We start from the raw sequence: 18,310 nt of genomic DNA, 5'->3' as shown, positions 1-18,310 counted from the left end.
CTTGATGCCACATTTGTTTAGGGACAGAGATCTGATGCCAAGATCATACAGGATATATGCATTTTTGTGGCTATGGCTCTTTATCATATAATGGGCTTAATCTGAATGATCAAAGCTCCTCCGAAGGTCATCCATTGTCTTTGGTGTACAATAAAGGACTAAATTCTTACCGCAGACCAACTTTGTTAATGGGGAAACCAAATTCAAGATCTGAATTGCAAATTTTGTGCAGACCATAATAAAACAGTAAGCCATCTTTTACTTCATTCCGACTCTTGCAGAAGATTTGGACAGCCTTTAGACATAAGTTTGGTCTCCATTTTTACTTTCAATCTTTCCTCCATATGCTTCATTTTCTCGGTTCCTTGGGGGGAAGACTGGCAAAGTTCTTTGCCAGTTTTCCTTGGCAACTACCATTTGGAAATTTTGGATAAAGAGTAATACTAGAACATGTGAAAATAGAATCATTGAAATCTGCACCTCACCATAGTGTAAGTCTGATCGCTTGGCTTCCCCTCAAGAGAGATGGTTGTTCTAGTGGCAACCTGGGCAGGCAAGCGGAGAGGGAGTCATTCATGATTTTCCCGGGGAATTGCCTCTTTATGTAAACCATTTTGGAGTTATTTAGTGCAAATTAGGGTTGACTTAATATAGATTGTGTTGGTCATGTATGATTGATCTTTGAAAATTGAATGCAAATGTCTCCTTGTGTACATCAAATAGAAAAGCTCATCACCTTGTATTTTTAATTGAATATGGAGTTAAAAGTTGACAAGAGAGTGAAGGAATTTATTTTTGACTTCTAATTGAGGGTTGGCTTCCACAAACATATTTGTCATGTGCATCTATGTATATTGAGTTGAGTTTGATTGAAAAGCAAGAGGCAAATTGACTAATAACTTCTTAAGTTGAATTTTCGACAAAGAGCTCTATTAGCAGATTTTTAGTCTTTGATTGAAACAAATGTCCCTTGAATCAAGCATGTTTAAAACTTGCCCTTGAATATGTTTTACAAATTTTTTATCAGATAGGTATGGTAATGTATGAGACTGATTATTAATTTTTATTTATTTGTTAAAAAAATGCACTAATAGATCCATCTAATTTTGCTTGGTGAATTTAAAAAATTTCTATGTAATTTCCTAGTAAGGCACTAATTGGATTTTTATTTAAAGGTTTTTTGAAAAAGTATGTTACGGACTCCATAGCATCCCGAGTAATAAACAACCGCAGGAGTTAATTTATGTAATTTCCTTTTTATGTGTTAGGACGATTTATTTGTAATTTTCTTCTAATTTACGCCCCTCGATTTGGGTTTGATGTTTTGCGTCCCTAGTCCTTTGTATGAAGGAGAACGGGCTGGAATGAGAAATCAAGCATTGAATCGTCTAGACGGTCGGATTCTCTCTCTTTGAGGTCCAAGGTTGAGCCTCCTTCAAGGCTCGTTCCATCCCAAGTAATTTGGCGTTCAAAGCACAGAAAATTCCTCTCTTCGTTAATAGCAAATCTGGAGGAAATAGGAGAAAGAAAGGTGACGAGATCCGAGGCAAACACAGATCCTAACAAAGTATATCCTGAAAAAAAAATCTAGCTTTTGCTAGGATATAAATTTCCAACCAGGGATACTAACGAGGGCCTTTATGATGTCGGATTTTTTAGCTCCTATCAAATTTAATTATGTGAAAATTTTATAGTGCAATCTTGCACCCCATATCACCAAAAAATTAACTTCATTGTTGTTTCGATTAGCTGCCCCGGCTTAAATGGACTCTATATATTATATTGCGGGAAATCAACAAAGTAATCCAGGATACCTCTTCTTCCACAATTATTCAATGGTCAGGCAGGCTTGAATTGGATCACTCCATTGGTCAGTAAAAGCATGCTTACCAAGAAGAAAAATAGAGTAAGAAGCCGGACCAAGTAAAGTCAAAACACCGTTCAAGGCAGGCTGACTGCGGAACGCCCTTTGAAGAAGCTTCAATCCCTTTCAAGGTCTCCAATGGAGGGCGACGATATGCTCTGCGAGATTCATGCACTCTCCAAGCTGACGTCTCTTAATTTCGCCATGATAGTTTCAGGTTCCTCGTGTCGCAGCCATCGTATTAAACTAAGGATTTCACTTCCTTTTCAAGCATTGGATGGGGGAAAGAAAATCAAATTTCCGCCGTCTCGGATGTTTCAAGTTTGAAACCGCCGGGAATTTGAAGAGGACGGTGCAGAGATCCGACTCGAAGCGGATGGTTTAAACGGAAATCTGCTTTGAACCAACCCGTTCGATCTGGGTCAGCAGTCCATCCTTGACCATGGTTTAGGATTTGGAAATGAGATCCAGGTTTCTTTGTATCAGACCGAGTGCATCATCATATAAGGAGGGTGGTCACGGTCAAAATATTTACTTTTGTTACACCACTCCAAGCTCATCAAACTGGACTAATGACTTTGTTAAAGATCATTTTAATCTTATTTAGCGACTAGATATTGAGGATTATCGATTGTGATGTGACACTGTTTAATTACTAATATAACCCTGAAATATGGCATAAATGTTGATATACACGAGTTACACCTACTCTTAAATATTAATAATTTCACCTTGCCACGAAAGATATAAAATATTACATATTTAATATGCGTATGGTTGATATAATATAAGGTCCAAAAATGCAATGCAAATTGACTTATAAAAAAAGTAATATAAATACCATTTTATTGTTATACTCGTATTATATTGGTCTCACGTTATTTATGTGGTACAAGATTACGATTGAAGCAAGGGTTAAAATAGTCCTTATTTATGGGATCCGTCTAATACAAATACGTGTATTAGCTTATACGTATCAAAATTTAGGGTGCTCGATACTCTAAAAAAGCCGATACGCCCATCTATGAGGCCATGATGAGTCTATAAAAGCAAGATTAGACGGTAACATAAGACTTATCATGTAGGTTTAGCCAAAATCAGATACATACGGTAAAAGTATAAAGAAGCTATACGGATACCATTAGGAGACACTCGTAATTAAGAATAAAAAAGCTACCAAAAAAGTAATTTCGTTCGCTGGCGACCCAAGCTTCGCTGCTGTCTAGTCCGGCTGTTTTGTTTCGATTCGTGGCTTCGTCGCCATGACTCGCATCAGCAGCCTACGTTGTTTGTTTGAGAGGCTTTAGGTGACCTGTACGTTTCCCCTCCCAATTTCTCTCTCCTCTTGTTCCTATTTTCCTTTTTTTTTGGAGTTTTTTAACATAATCGGACTTGCTTGTCTTTCTCACTCGAACCACTCCCCAACGGTGTTGGTTGGCCCAATCCTCTGCGATAAAAGCCCTCTCGGCATCTGGGATTTCCACCCGTGTTCTCGCCTCTGAAGCTCTCCTCCTGACAGACCTTGATCGAGATCTGGTGTGAAGAAAATGGCGAGGAAGAAGATCAGAGAGTATGACTCGAAGCGGCTCTTGAAGGAGCATTTGAAGAGGGTTGCTGGGATTAATCTGGAGATCTGTTCCGCGCAGGTTTGGATCTGGTTCCCTGGTTTTGAGTGAAGAAATATTTGTCGTGGATCATGGAATTTTTTATTTTTAGGTTTTGAGACAATGATTAGTTGCTTGTGGAGGTGTTTGGTTATTGCTAATGTCCGTGCTTCAGTTCCTTGTTAGACAATTAGATTGTTGGATGAAAATTTTGATCGATAGGTGGTTTGCTCGATTTATCACAACTCTTTTATCTTGTTTACGTTTCTTGTTTTTGGAGATCAGTCACTCAAGATAGAGATTGCGTTGTTAATTTTAACAGTAGGCTCCTGTTTCATCGTTTAGGAACTTAATTTAAGTAAGCCAATCAACTCGTCGTTGTTTCGGAATGCAGGTCGAGTTTAATTGCTATAGGAAAATAGTAACTGACTCAATGCTTTCCCCTACAAAAGTGATCCACTTTTTAGATCCAATAACCACGTTATGATTCGCATTTTCTTTGATTCCTTCCCTTACGCTTCTTGTAGTCATACGGTTAGTCAGAAGAATTAATAAATCTGTTGTTTCTCTCGAGGAGCTGATGAATTTGGTTGCATTGTTTCTATCAACTTAGGTGACGGAAACAACAGACTTCAGTGAATTAGCAAACCAAGAACCATGGCTTTCTGCCAATAGATTGGTGGTCAAGCCAGACATGTTGTTCGGTAAGCGTGGGAAAAGTGGTCTGGTTGCTCTGAATCTGGATCTAGCGCAGGTTGCTCAGTTTGTGAAAGAAAGGCTGGGTGTAGAGGTAATTTGTGCCTTTTGATTATTGTTGTTTACTCTCGGACAAGTTCTTTCATATGGCTGATTGATGTTGATCTTTTCAGGTTGAGATGGGTGGGTGCAAAGCACCTATTACCACATTCATCATCGAGCCTTTTGTCCCTCATGACCAAGAATATTACCTTTCAATTGTCTCCGAGAGGCTTGGTTCCACCATAAGCTTTTCAGAGTGTGGTGGCATTGAGATAGAAGAGAACTGGGACAAGGTATTATAGTTGTTAATATGCATGTTTAAATAATTTTTTCCATGTTTAATTGGATGGGCATTTATTTTATCCTTTAACATGCAGGTTAAGACCATCTTTCTGCCAACTGAGAAGCCTATGACTTCTGAGACATGTGCTCCACTGATTGCTACACTCCCCTTGGAGGTAAATCCTCTTTTTTAGATTGCCATTTTATTCCGCAAATATAAGAATTCTCTTCTATTTTTTTCTTTACAGTAACGTGGACTATTTGGTTTTTATGTGCTTGTTATATGTTCTATTGCTTTAGGTGAGAGGACAAATTGGTGACTTCATAAAAGGAGTTTTTGCTGTATTTCAAGGTATGTTTAGGCATGAAGATAAAGAATAATGTCTTCTCGTCCTGAAACAAGCAAAGAGCTGGTCATGTCTCACTAACAATTCAAGTGCGTCTATGTCTAGCTTAGTCTTGTGTAACTATAATAATAAATGTTCGTATTTTTAAATGAATCAAAAAAATTGTGGAAGCAATGGCTTTTCATTGATTTAATGTTATACAGCTGTAAACTATGGGAAACACAGCATAGCAGTTGCTTCTCCAGCACTTTCTCTCCTTTTGTTCTTGAACTTGGTTATTTGTACTAACTTAGTTTTGCCGCCACAGACCTCGATTTCTCTTTCCTAGAGATGAATCCTTTTACATTGGTGAAAGGGGAACCATACCCCTTGGACATGCGAGGAGAGTTGGATGACACTGCTGCATTTAAAAACTTCAAGAAGTAAATACCTATTCCCATTAGTTACTATGTCTTGTGAAAGCTGATTCTTTTAATGACTGCATATTTCAGATTTTTTAGAAAAAAAATTAAAAGAAAACCGGGGTTAATGTTCTATCTGCAACCTCCAGATGGGGGAATATCGAGTTTCCGTTGCCTTTTGGAAGAGTCATGAGCCCTTCAGAAAACTTCATTCATACCTTGGATGAAAAGGTAAGCTACTTCATTCTGTTTATGGATAGGAGGATCAAAAGCAAAAAGTTTTTACACTGCCTATCTGCATCATTTACTGTCCATTATGTCAGCTGAAGACCTATTTAAATTTATGTAATATGCCGTTCAAGGAGATGGTGTCAGATGCCTATGTTAATATCTTTTAAACTTAGAAATTGTTATATGATGAGTGATATTAGAGGGATGCTGATCATTTCCTCTTCACTGCAGACTAGTGCCTCCTTGAAGTTCACAGTTCTAAACCCTAAAGGGCGGATCTGGACTATGGTTGCTGGAGGCGGTGCTAGTGTCATTTATGCTGATACGGTAAGTGTAACTTTTCCATTCCGCATGTCCTGAGTCTATCATACATTATAATCTTAGGAACAAATGTCAACTCTCTATTCACCTTTACAACAGAAAATGCCAACTTTATATGGGATGAGATATCCAATACGAAGGATGTTTCATCAACTGATCACTGATACCAGTGGTTTATTATTTTAGGTTGGGGACTTGGGATATGCCTCAGAGCTTGGGAATTATGCTGAATACAGTGGAGCTCCTAATGAGGAGGAAGTTTTGCAGTATGCAAGAGTCGCTATTGACGTAAGAGCTCATCTGTGCGTTGGTTGAACACTACCAGTATTTTTGTTGGAGTCCTGTTTTTCTCATAATTATTCTGTGGCAGTGTGCTACTGCAAATCCTGATGGCCGTAAGAGAGCCCTTCTTATTGGAGGAGGAATAGCTAACTTCACTGATGTGGCTGCTACTTTTAATGGCATTATTCGGGCCTTAAGGGAGAAGGTGAGCTTCACTTAAAACACTTCTAGAAGCATGTCTTCTTCTCTCAAACTTCCATTACATTAAAGCTTTCTTGATTTTGTAGGAGTCCAAGTTAAAGGCAGCAAGAATGCACATTTATGTTCGACGAGGTGGTCCCAACTATCAAACTGGTCTGGCTAAAATGAGGGCTCTTGGAGAGGAACTTGGGATTTCCCTGGAGGTGAGAATGAATAAAATCCTACCAGCTTACTCTTATATTTTCTTTTCTTATTTGCTGATTGCTGAACCTTATTGGTGGTGAACTTCATCAACAGGAATTTGATTTTTTTCTTTGTTCCTATTTCTTATCTATCTGCTTACTCACTGCCTTTTCATTTCAATTTACAGGTTTATGGCCCGGAGGCCACCATGACTGGCATTTGCAAGCAAGCTATCGATTGCGTCATGTCTGCTGACTAAATCTATTCAGCGGCATTCTATGTTTTTTCTGCCCCCCGAGGCAGAATAGTGCTGTCTGTTGATGATGAAGGCAGAGTTCTTGCAGTAGCTGTAGCATGTAGCGTCCGAGTGTGCCCTTGTTATTCCCTTGTTATTGTTATTATTATTTCTTGTCATAGAACATTAAGCAGGTCCAAGAGATCCTTTTGGTTCCATCCAGGCTTCTATAAGCTCATATTTAACTGCAAATCCCTAGACTCTATTAACGAAGCACTGAAGCCATTACTAAACCAGTTCATCTACCTCTTCATGCATTCTTCATTTTGCTATCAATTTTGTAAATATGTTGTGATCCGGATTTGCACGATTCCGTTAATAAGAAACCTGTGCATTTGGAAGCTGGAGTTGGTTGAAAATTATTATTTTAAAATTTCTAAATATGTTAAGATAATAATTATTTATATATTTTTTTAATAGTTATGCAATTTGGAATTCTATTTTCATTCATAGAGAAAAAAGAAGGTTTGCCTGAGGTTGTGTTTGGAACACAGATGGTGAAGAGAAAAGAAAAGGAAAAAAGGAGAAAGTGATAGAGAAAGGGAAAAGAAAAGAAAAGAGGTTTAATTTCTCTTGTTTGGATACTCATGGAAGGGAGAAAATGGAGAGCTGGAGTCTACGAGACAGATTTTTAGTGGAATGGTTGGAAAGAATGTGGTTACTTGGACTTTCATGATGGTTGAAAGGGTATGTCAAACGTGGGCAGGCGGAGATGTTTCTGCTAATGAGAAGTACAAAAGTTAAACCAAATGAAGTAACGCTTGTGAGTGTTCTTCCTGCTATTGCTCATCTGGTTACTCATGGGAAGTGGATTCATGTTTATGTAGAAAGACGAGAAATGGAAGTAGATGGAGTTTTAGATTCAGCTCTTGTTGATATGTACTGTAAATGTGGATGTGTGAAAGATGCAGTTGGGGTTTTCAACAAACTCCAGATCAAGAAGTTATCAGCCTGGAATTCAATTAGTTGTTCATCTCAATGATATTACATTTGTTACTATTTTGAATGCTGGTAGCCATGCAAGTTTAGTTGATGAGGGCAAACTTATTTTCGATGAAATGAAAAATGTTTACTGGGTAACTCCTAATATTCGACATTATGGTTGTATAGTTGATCTTCTTGGACGGGTTGGGCTTCTGAAAGAGGCGAGAGAACTCATTGAAAAGATGCCTACAAAACCCAATCTGGTCATATGGAAGACTACAGAACTCAATCTGGTCATATGGAAGACTTTGCTTAGCGCCTGTAGGATCCATAAAATTTATTGGTCGTTTCTGTTGGTGGTCTTTTTTCCTTGTAATTTTTGTAATCGATGTTTGAGTTGCAGACCATCTTGATTGATCGATTGCTAGGTTGTATCATATCTTTTAACTATTTGTTTACGATTCTTATCAAGTTATCTCAATTTGTCACAATTTTCATCTAATGACAAAAACTGTTTCCACTCGTCTCAATCAAGAGAAAGCCAAAAGAAATATATTGGAAACAATTGGTCAAAAATAGCAGAAGCCGAATCATACTAATCTGTATTGGGCAGTTCCATTGAAATTTAATAGATACCAACAAGAGAGAGAGAGATGAGTAATGAACTTCCTGTATTTGTTGCTGAAATTGCCTGCCAAAGAATGAACAGAGACTTGTAGTATTTATAAAGCCATAAGAAAATACAAGCCCCATCGAAGCATTCAAAATCTAGTGACAGTAATGGTGGTGTGTTATTACCACTATATTTTCGATCTTGGGCACTACGCAAGAAAATATTTTCCTTTGCAGTTTCCATCCAAAAAGTTCCATTTCACTTTCACTTTGGCTTTAGCTTTCGCTTTCCATTTCCTTCACCCAGTGCACTAACCCCCCAAAAGATTAAAAAGTACTATTACGTCTTCGGTCTTCCGTCCGGTCTCCTTCCTTTCCCCTCCGCGGCAGCTCGGCGTCCTTTCAAAACCCTTGATCTCTTCGATCTCATCATCGTTTTTTTCGAATTTTTTTCAGATCAAATTCTCATGGAGGATTGCTGTGCAGTCTGCGCCGAGCCGCTTCAGTGGGTCGCCTACGGACCCTGTGGTCATCGAGAGGTGTGCTCCACCTGCGTTGTTCGTTTGAAGTTTGTTCTCGATGATCGGCGTTGTTGCCTGTGCAAGACCGAATCGGCTGTCGTCTTTGTGACTAAGGTAGGGTTTCTTTGGAATTTTCGATGTTTAGGGATTGGTGGATATTTTAAATTTTTGTGTATTTATGTTTTGATTGTTTGATCGTATGCACCATTGTGTTGCTACGTTTCTGAACCGTGTAGTTATGGATTTATCTTTGTTGGCACGGTTTCTGAATTGGGAGTTGTTTTCGATCATTGTTCCATCTTTCAGTGTCAAATATAATTTGGTTATACTGGGATGTTGTCTCCTGTAATCTCTTTGTTATGTCTCGAGGGTTTTGTATTTTTTTTTCTTTCGGTCCAGCAGTAACAATGGCATTGCGAAACTTGAAATGGTGTCTCCTCGTTTTATCCTTTGATTGTTTGGAAAGTTAGGTGCCATTTGTTTCAGTTTAAACTTGTTAAGGTCATGTTTCCTATAAAGTTTGTTTTGTTTTGTTCTTGGTGATAGTTTAAGTCGATTCAACGGACAAAACTAGGTGATTTAGAAACTTCGGCTGTCCGAGATTCATTTATTTTTCCATATGCCAATGCTATCAAGTGGTACAATTAGCCTCACGCTTATCCTAGGTGTTGTCTTGGACTAACGTGGGTAACGGTATCTGTTTGGTTTTATTATTTTTTGTTTGATTTTACAGGCTTTAGGAGATTATACAGCAACAATAAGTGACTTCTCCGTTTTTGGGTCTGATGCTATCGAGGGTCGAGTTGGAAAGTATTGGTACCATGAGGATACTGGGTCATTTTTTGATGATGCTGATCACTACAAGATGATCAAAGCCATGTGCAGATTGTCCTGTAGAGTCTGTGACAAATTGGCAGAGGAGCAAGGAAACGAAGGCTTGAAAAAAAGGGCCAAGTATAGGAATATTGAACAATTGAAAGGTCACTTATTCCATAGGCACAAATTGTTCATGTGCAGCTTATGTCTGGAGGGAAGGAAGGTGAGTTTCTGACTATCCAAACGTTTTATTTCACCTAATAAATCTAGGAGCCTTTAGTTAGATTGAAAGACTCGTTGAGAATAAAAATGGTGCAAGGACGAGAAACAATGATATTACTTGTGTTTGATTATCTTTTTTTAAATAGAGAGTCCATTTAAGAAAATTCTAATAGACGTGATTAGAAAAGAAATTGGAAAGGAGATATGAAGTTGAACCACCATCATCTTTATTTTCATCATAACTTTGTTGCCATTACAGTGTAAAAGTGAAATGCATTAATGATCATTTGATAAAGAGTTGAAGCATTGCCAGTTGACGTTTCTTTAACTCATTGTTGGAACTAATTTTACTAAGTTGAACACTCTCAAATTGTCTTGGCTTGTTACATCACACGTCTGAACCATGAGAAAGATTATTGTCTGTCTGGTGTATTTAGAAAGAGGAATCCATGACCAGGCTTTTTGTGACCCTTTTCTGTCATTGTTGATGGCTGATTCTTTTTCTTCAAGAACATCTTTACTGCTGTTCCACTTTGACAATGTAATAAGTTATTCTCATAGGCAGTTTTGTAACCAGCAACAAAAGCCATGCATTCTCTCTCTCTCTCTCTCTCTCTCTCTCTCTCTCTCTCTCTCTCTCCCCCTCTCTCTCTCTCTCTCTCTCTCTCTCTATATATATATATATATATATATATATGCACAACATAAATCAATCGAGTGACTTTTCTATTGGCATTGGAGCAGGTATTTATTTGTGAACAGAAGCTTTATACAAGGGCACAATTAAATCAACACATTAGCACAGGTGATTCTGTGGTGGATGGCAGTGAGGCTGATCGGGGTGGTTTCATGGGGCATCCAATGTGTGAGTTCTGCCAGAATCCATTTTATGGGGATAATGAGCTGTATATGCACATGTCTACCGAACATTATACTTGCCACATATGCCAAAGGTACAGTAACTTTCTTTTAGCATGTTGGTTCAGTTTTGGTTTTGATGTGATGGTGACTCACTTGTTGTGGCATGTACAGGCAGCATCCTGGGCAGTATGAGTACTACAAAAATTATGATGATCTAGAGGTGAGTTGTTTCTTTTGGTCCCCTTGATGTAACATATTTGTTGACACATATTATATCTGAGAATAATTTTTATTCTACAACCTGCTCAGGTTTGAGATCCTATTATATGTTGTATAAAATTCCCCTTACAGATTCATTTCCGCAATGAGCATTATCTGTGTGAGAATGAGGCCTGTCTTGCAAAGAAGTTTGTTGTGTTCCTATCTGATGCTGAGATGAAGGTAACTGGTTGATTTCATCAGCTCTGTTTTTTTATGTTGAGTTTCTCAATTTTTTTATTTTCAGAAACTTATGTGTTTGTTTCTTGTTGTTTAGAGGCATAATGCTTTAGAGCATGGAGGGCATATGTCGCGATCTAAGCGCAATGCTGCACTTCAGGTGTGGATGACCTATCTGTCAAATTCCTTCTCTTAGAAATATCGATAGCCATCAATGCACGTTTTATGTGAGAGTGTCAAGTAATTCAACCTTTTTTCCAACCTTTGAGGAAATTGTCTTGATTAGCATATGTGATGCATAATATTGCTTCTTCTTTTTTTGAGAAAAGGTGTAAATAATAGAGCTACAATACATAATCAAGCTTTGAGATCATTTTCTGCACCAGTGTAGTATTACAGCCTTACAATTAAAACCATCTCTCTCTGGTTGTTTGTTTAGATACCAGTTAGCTTCAGATATCGGCGCAGTAATGAACCAGATCAGCGCCGAGGTCGTGGGCGGGGTTTTCATCGTGACTCTGCTGATAATCAGCTGTCATTGGCAATTGAAGCAAGCCTGGAGACTGCAAATGCAGATGATGCGGCTCTTGATTCTACATCAAATGCTATGATAGGTCCCATTCCTGGAGTCTCAACTGATGTGAATGATGTGCTAAACCCCTTTGAGTTGTTAACTGTCGCCTCTGATGTGGAACCTTCTTCAAGGTATCTGCAAGCAGTTAGCCAAAGCTCAAGAAACTCACACCTTGAAGAATCTTCATTTCCTCCATTACCCATGGGCCCAAGCAGCAGTACAACCAAACTTGCACAAGATTCAGAAGCACCAGCAAAGGATACAATGGCTGCTCGACTACGGCAACGCAACAAGGGAACTGTAAGAGTACTCAATTCTGCTCAATCAAGTCCATGGTCAAACCATGTCTCATCAAGTAATTATCCCCCAGTAGGGTCTTCGCTAAATCCTGGACTTGTTTCATCTAGTTCAGCTCGTCCAACTATATCTTGGCCGGCAATAAATCAACTCTCATCTTCTTCCAGTTCACAGGCTAAGCCTATGACTGATCAAGGCCATGTGGGATCAAATTCTGCTAGCTTGCCAAGGAATTCAAAGAGCATGAAAAAGAGAGTCAGCCATTCATTTTCAGCTCCAAATCTTGTTGAAAGAGGTTCTTCAAGCATTCATAGTAGCGAGAGTTTGCTGAAGGTTGAAGATATTCATTCTGCAAACAGATCTTTAGTTGAGAGGATTCGTACTGGTCTGGGAATGGATGAGAGCAAATACACAGCTTTCAAAGAAATGTCAGCCAAGTTTCGTCTTGGTGAAATTGGTACATTTGAGTATCTTGCATATGTTGAGCAGTTTGGTCTCTCACACCTGGTTCTTGAGCTAGCTCGACTCTGCCCTGATCTTGAGAAACGAAGGGAGCTCATTGAGACCTATAATGCTAATTTGCTAACTCTTGAAAATGGCCGTAGTAGTAACTCGAAAGAAAAAATCAAGTCTTCCAAGAATAAAACTGAGAATGGTCCTAGCAAAGATAAGGGTAAATTTGTAAATGGTGCAAACACTTCCAAGGACACGTTGGCTGATAGTTTCCTGGATTCAGCAAGGAAACTACAGTCAAATTATAAGCCTACAGAAGAGGTGGAGGTATTGCAGAAAGATGGTTATCGAGTGAGTAAAGGAAAGATGAAGGGACCAGATCAAGCAGAAGTTAATTCTTTAAACAAGTGGAGTTTGGAAGGGGAGCACCAAAGCCAAAATCTGGGTGATGGTGTCAACAGTAAACGCAGGTTGAAGACATCAAAGTTTCGCAGGGTCCGACTTGGTGATGGCTCTGCCGCAGCCCTACTTGATCTGGGACGACCAGAAACAAGCCCTGAGCGTGAAGAACCAACAATGAACAGGAACTCTTCAGATGGTTTACCAGTTCGTGGGGTTTGGCGGAATGGTAGGGGGCAGAGATTAAAGGCAATATCCCAAAGGGATTCTTGAAAGTGCGGCTTTAAACGATAGTTTACTTTTGTGAGGTACTTGCATGTCGCTTCTCTTTTCTTTTTCGGTTTTGTTATCCATATGAATCTTGTGTGTATTTATGCTGGGTTTTGTATAAAAAATATCCAGCATGGGCAGAAATTTTCTGTTTGAAAATGTGATTAATTTGTTGATACCAAATTTTTCCTGTGTCAGAGAGTGCGCAACTGCATATGTAACAATGTATAAAATGATGATACTTTTGGATGTCCCACACCAGCTCGCGTCTCCGGTAATGCTCTTTGCTTAGCTTTCCTGCTTTTTTATAAAAATCTTCATATATTGTATTGGTTTCCATCCCTTGATTGTTATAGATGGGTTAGGACAACCAGACATTCAGGCAATCTACCACACTGTGTGAGGAACCTGGAACCTAGCAAATGTTCTAATTGACCACATGAACTGATTCCTATGTTCGTAACTCCGGTAACCCTTTTTTAAGTTAAAAGTTCATAACCAGCTCTCATCTGAAAAATCAAACTTGGAAACTCAGGCGCTATTTCCGACTAAAGTACAACTGTATTAGTGTTTGCCCGGAAGAGCCTCACCGCCGAAGACATGGTCACCCTCTTTGGCGCCTATTCCCTCCGTCGACCCCACTGCAGCGCCTTCGTCATCAGACTCTACAACTTCAACAACGTGACCAACGCCACTGCTCCCTCCCTCGACCCCGCCAAGCTGAAAACCCAGTGCCCCGCCAACAGCACCTTCAGCGAGCCTTCGTCGTTCCTCTCGACGCACTGACGCCCAACGTGCTCGACAATAAGTACTACGTGGGCCTAAAGGGCAACCTGAGTCTCCTCACCTAATCCGACGCGGTCATCACCAACTCCACTATGGCCGCATGGTCGACAACAACGCTGTCTTCCCCAGCCCCTGGCCGGATAGGTTTGCGGCGGCGATGGTGAAGATCAAGACCAACTGCAGGGTTGTGATCCGACGTCGTCCTTCGTGCTCTGAAGGATCTAAAAAAGGGTATTTTACTTACGTACTTATTTAAAATAAAATATTTTAAAAAATACCGACATCATCAAAATATTTTTAAAACTATCCAACTTTGACCGGTCAAATGCCTATATGTGCAGTCAAAAGCCACACATAAGTAGTCATCTATGCAGTAAACATAGATCGACACGTCGTCTGCCATGTCATTATTTTACCATGTCATCTATCACGTAAGCTGACACGTCATTAAATAAAAATTAAATGCCTTATGTGTCCCCTCTCATCTTTTTCCTCTCCTCCTCTCGCCCTCTCACCCTCCGTCGCTCGGCTTCCTCTCCTCTCCTCTCGCCCTCTCGCCGCCATCGCTGTCGCTCGACCTCGGCCTCCTCTGGCCTCGCCCTCTCTCCTCTCGTTGCCGTCGCTCAACCTCGGCCTCCTCTCCTCTCCTCTCCCCCCTCTCCTCTCCCCTCCCGCAGTGCTTGCTGCCGCCGCTCGGCCTCAGACTTTGCCCTTGACGCCTCCCCCTCTCAATTAAAAAATTAAAAAATTAAAAAATTAAAAAATTTTAAATATTTTAAATCGATAATAAAATATGTTAAATTAGTAAGAGTAAATTTTTTTAATTAATTATATATTTATTTTATTTTTAATTATTTTAAATATAAGGTAATACTAAATTTGAAAAAAAAAACTTATTGATAAATTTGATTTTTAAACTCAAAACTAAAATTTTCAAAAATTTTTATTAAAATAATTTTTAAATCGATAATAAAAAGGTGTTAAAATGGTAAGAATAAGATTTTTTATAACTTATTATTTTAAATATAAGGTAATAAAAAGTGTACCGGTACATTTATTTTTGAAACTCAAGTAAAATTTTTATATTTTTTCAGTTAATAAATATTTTTAATCGATAATAAAAGGTATTGTAAGATTTTTAATTAACTAATATATATTTTTAATAATTTATTATTTTGTAAATAATATGATAAAAATTATACAAATAAATTATATTTTTAAACTCTAAAATAATTTTAGGCTTCCAGACATAACATTTATTATTTTTCCCAAAGATAAATGTCCAATATTATAGATATTAGGTAATAAAAATGTATCTGATTTTTTTTTTAAATTAATTTTTATTTAATGACATGTCAACTTACGTGGCAGATGACATGGTAAAATAATGACGTGGCAGACGATGTGTTGATCTATGTTTACTGCACAGATGACATGGCGACACATAAATAGTCAAAGCTTATGTGTCGCTTTTGATTGCACACATAGGCATTTGACCGGTCAAAGTTGGGTAGTTTTAGAAATATTTTGATGACGTCGGTATTTTTAAAAATATTTTATTTTAAATGAGTATTTAAGTGAAATTCCCTCTGAAAAATTAATCTCTTTCCTTTCTTCACTTAAAGCCATCCCGAAAAAGAATAATTAGAAATTAAAAAAATTAAAAAATGAAGAAAAACCGATTGCGGTGAGCGTGGATCGAACACGCGACCTTCAGATCTTCAGTCTGACGCTCTCCCAACTGAGCTATCCCCGCATTGTTGACTTCTTTTGTTTGACAAATATCTAGTTGATTTCCTATTAGACGACTAATAATGTTGTAACAGAATATGTTACATCGGTAGGCCGAAGGTTCTCCGATTCACAACCTAAACAGAAGCGGAGATTGAGAAAGAAGAGAGGGAGCTGAAGCAAGGTGCGTCGGTAGGCCAGCTTTCTTTCATCTTCCCCACCTCCCAACAGCAGTAGCAGCAGCTAGGGTTGCTTTTTTAGTTCAAGGTTGTGCTCCTTCTTAACTTCCGCAGATGGGTTAGTCTCTATTTAACCTCGTATTTGTTTGCGTTTGGGAGACGTGGCTGTTTTGGGATGATCTGAGCAATTGTTGATTTGGGTTATTACTGAGTTTCCAATTATCAGTCGTGGGACTTGTGGTTTTCAATCTTGATTAATTTGACTGCTCCTACCCAATCTAAGTGTAATCATCGTTAGTCTTTTTACTTCATGGTTTTCTATTGATTTCATTTGAATATCACCCTGTCAATCTCATAATTTAAAAAAAAAAATCTTCGATATCATTTGAAGTTTCTTTTCTGTAGCTTAGAAACTGATTTCAGTTTGAAACTAAGTTGATCCATTCAATTTTAGTAGATTACAGTTTATAAAACTGCTAAGATGAAATCAACATAGACTATTGTAAAGTTACCCTGCCTTTTTCGTTAAGCTTAAAATCGTCGATTTTCTTTTGGGTTTCGTTTACATCTCCTCTGTTCCTGCTGCACTTTGAGATATCCTTCATTTTCCGTAGTTCTGAAACTGATTTCGAACTAGAATTTAATTATCCATACAGTTTGTGATAGGTTGCAGTTTATAAATTAGTTCTCGTGAAAGACTTAATTAGAAGCTATTCGGTCTTCTTTTACTGCCAGAACTCCACTGCGCTTCCTCCAAAAATTTAATCTTTTGTCTAGTTCTTCCTCTCGCATTTTTTTATTAGATGTTGATACTGGAGAGTTTACTTGGACTGGAAGCTGCAGTTTACTGCTTTAATTGCTATTGGAGGCTCTGCTGATTTCGAATTCCGATTGCAGCCTCGGTTTCTGAAAGAGAAATGGAGACCTTCTTGTTCACGTCTGAATCAGTGAACGAAGGCCACCCCGATAAGCTTTGCGACCAGATATCAGACGCAATCCTCGACGCCTGCCTTGCCCAGGACCCCGACAGCAAGGTTGCCTGTGAGACCTGCACCAAGACTAACATGGTCATGGTTCTCGGGGAGATCACTACCAGGGCAAATGTAGACTACGAGAAGGTTGTCCGTGATACTTGCCGAGCCATTGGCTTCGTTGCAGACGATGTAGGCCTCGATGCAGACAACTGCAAGGTCCTCGTATACATAGAGCAGCAATGCGCTGAGATTGCCCAGGCCGTTCATGGCCACTTCACCAAGTCCCCGGAGGATATCGGTGCCGGTGATCAAGGCCTCATGTTCGGATACGCTACAGACGAGACCCCTGAGTTGATGCCCCTTAGCCATGTCCTTGCCACTAACCTCGGAACCCGTCTGACGGAGGTCCGCAAGAGTGGTATCCTCCCATGGCTTCGACCGGACGGGAAGACCCAGGTCACCGTCGACTACCACAACGACACTGGAGCCATGGTTCCCATCAGAATCCACACTGTGCTCATTTCCACCCAGCACGATGAGACTGTCACCAACGATGAAATCGCCGCAGCTCTCAAGGAGCATGTGATCAAACCTGTGATACCAGAGAAGTACCTGGACGGGGAAACCATCTTCCATCTGAATCCATCTGGTCGTTTTGTGATCGGCGGACCGCACGGTGATGCAGGCCTCACCGGGCGGAAGATCATCATCGACACTTATGGTGGCTGGGGCGCTCACGGCGGCGGTGCTTTCTCCGGCAAGGACCCCTCGAAGGTGGATCGCAGCGGGGCATACATTGCTAGGCAGGCGGCAAAGAGCATCGTTGCCAGTGGGTTGGCTCGCCGCTGCATTGTGCAGTTGTCATACGCCATCGGAATGCCGGAGCCGCTCTCTGTTTTCGTTGACACGTATGGCACTGGTAAGATTTCGGATAAGGAGATATTGAAGATAGTGAAGGAGAAATTTGATTTCCGACCAGGGATGATCTCCATTAACCTCGACCTCAAGAGGGGAGGTAATGGTAGATACTTGAAGACTGCAGCTTATGGACACTTTGGCAGGGATGATCCGGATTTCACCTGGGAGGCGGTGAAACCCCTCAAGTGGGAGAAGACTGCTTCTTAGAGAATTGTCTAATTCGTATGAATGGATCATCCCCATTTTTCAGTCAGCAAGAAGAAAAATGAAGCTTGTTTAGGTTGAGGCCCGTCTTGCGAGAAGAAGAAATTAGATATGAAGGGGTTGTGTTTACTGCTTCAAAAATTATTCTCAGAGCTGCTACTGCTCTGTTTCATAGCAGAATCATACTCTCCAGACTTCGTAAGTAGGAGAGATTTATGAACAGGAGAGGTGTATCACCTCCTTACTAAAGAATTAGCTACAGTTCTAGTACGTTATCTGATTCTGGTCGTTTCTTGTTGGCCATCTCTGTACTTTCAATCATAAATCATTTCTGAAATAAATACTTCTCATTGAACACAAGTTCTGTTCCTTCAATGAAATG

General features: G+C 39.5%; 3 protein-coding genes and 1 non-coding gene across 6 annotated transcripts; 3 read left to right on the top strand and 1 right to left on the bottom strand.

Moving 5' to 3' along the window:
- The first annotated feature begins 3,162 nt into the window (after positions 1 to 3,162).
- On the top strand, positions 3,163 to 7,006 carry LOC137955937 (ATP-citrate synthase alpha chain protein 2). The gene is made up of 12 exons (XM_068803165.1): positions 3,163 to 3,510; positions 4,082 to 4,258; positions 4,338 to 4,499; positions 4,584 to 4,664; positions 4,789 to 4,840; positions 5,143 to 5,257; positions 5,386 to 5,467; positions 5,699 to 5,794; positions 5,975 to 6,076; positions 6,159 to 6,275; positions 6,358 to 6,474; positions 6,642 to 7,006. Exons 1-12 carry the CDS (start codon positions 3,412 to 3,414, stop codon positions 6,711 to 6,713), a joined length of 1,272 nt encoding a protein of 423 aa, XP_068659266.1. The 5' UTR covers positions 3,163 to 3,411; the 3' UTR covers positions 6,714 to 7,006.
- Positions 7,007 to 8,620: 1,614 nt separating this feature from the next.
- LOC137955870 (uncharacterized) lies at positions 8,621 to 13,390 on the top strand. 2 transcript variants are annotated; one of them, XM_068803053.1, is made up of 8 exons: positions 8,621 to 8,920; positions 9,540 to 9,845; positions 10,589 to 10,797; positions 10,877 to 10,925; positions 11,057 to 11,146; positions 11,241 to 11,303; positions 11,583 to 13,174; positions 13,335 to 13,390. In XM_068803053.1, exons 1-7 carry the CDS (start codon positions 8,753 to 8,755, stop codon positions 13,137 to 13,139), a joined length of 2,442 nt encoding a protein of 813 aa, XP_068659154.1. In that variant the 5' UTR covers positions 8,621 to 8,752; the 3' UTR covers positions 13,140 to 13,174; positions 13,335 to 13,390. The 2 variants fall into 2 exon arrangements, with proteins under 2 accessions (XP_068659154.1, XP_068659153.1); XM_068803052.1 differs by having other exon boundaries at positions 11,583 to 13,390.
- Positions 13,391 to 15,605: 2,215 nt separating this feature from the next.
- On the bottom strand, positions 15,606 to 15,678 carry TRNAF-GAA (transfer RNA phenylalanine (anticodon GAA)). The gene has a single exon. It is a non-coding gene; the product is annotated as a tRNA-Phe (tRNA).
- A 133-nt stretch (positions 15,679 to 15,811) lies between these two features.
- Positions 15,812 to 18,272, top strand: LOC137956119 (S-adenosylmethionine synthase 2-like). Of its 2 annotated transcripts, none has more exons than XM_068803464.1 (2): positions 15,812 to 15,920; positions 16,730 to 18,272. In XM_068803464.1, the coding sequence occupies exon 2, from the start codon at positions 16,750 to 16,752 to the stop codon at positions 17,929 to 17,931; it is 1,182 nt and encodes a 393-aa protein (XP_068659565.1). In that variant the 5' UTR covers positions 15,812 to 15,920; positions 16,730 to 16,749; the 3' UTR covers positions 17,932 to 18,272. The 2 variants fall into 2 exon arrangements, with proteins under 2 accessions (XP_068659565.1, XP_068659564.1); XM_068803463.1 differs by having other exon boundaries at positions 15,812 to 15,950.
- Positions 18,273 to 18,310: the final 38 nt, after the last annotated feature.

The sequence above is a fragment of the Aristolochia californica genome, unplaced genomic scaffold (genome assembly GCF_029961685.1).
Source record: "Aristolochia californica isolate CCGP_79_NKW_82.1479 unplaced genomic scaffold, dmAriCali1.0.hap1 SCAF_2, whole genome shotgun sequence".
Taxonomy (NCBI): Eukaryota; Viridiplantae; Streptophyta; class Magnoliopsida; order Piperales; family Aristolochiaceae; genus Aristolochia; species Aristolochia californica.
This window is presented reverse-complemented; position numbering and strand designations above follow the sequence as displayed.

What these genes read in the sequence shown, in the direction of transcription:
- LOC137955937 (XM_068803165.1), top strand. Translation starts at nt 3,412, where the DNA reads ATGGCGAGGAAGAAGATCAGAGAGTATGACTCGAAGCGGCTCTTGAAG. An exon ending in GCATTTAAAAACTTCAAGAA is followed by an intron (nt 5,258 to 5,385) that starts GTAAATACCTAT and finishes TGCAACCTCCAG; the next exon opens with ATGGGGGAATATCGAGTTTC. An exon ending in GTGTCATTTATGCTGATACG is followed by an intron (nt 5,795 to 5,974) that starts GTAAGTGTAACT and finishes TTATTATTTTAG; the next exon opens with GTTGGGGACTTGGGATATGC.
- LOC137955870 (XM_068803053.1), top strand. Translation starts at nt 8,753, where the DNA reads ATGGAGGATTGCTGTGCAGTCTGCGCCGAGCCGCTTCAGTGGGTCGCC. An exon ending in ACTTGCCACATATGCCAAAG is followed by an intron (nt 10,798 to 10,876) that starts GTACAGTAACTT and finishes TGGCATGTACAG; the next exon opens with GCAGCATCCTGGGCAGTATG. An exon ending in TATCTGATGCTGAGATGAAG is followed by an intron (nt 11,147 to 11,240) that starts GTAACTGGTTGA and finishes CTTGTTGTTTAG; the next exon opens with AGGCATAATGCTTTAGAGCA.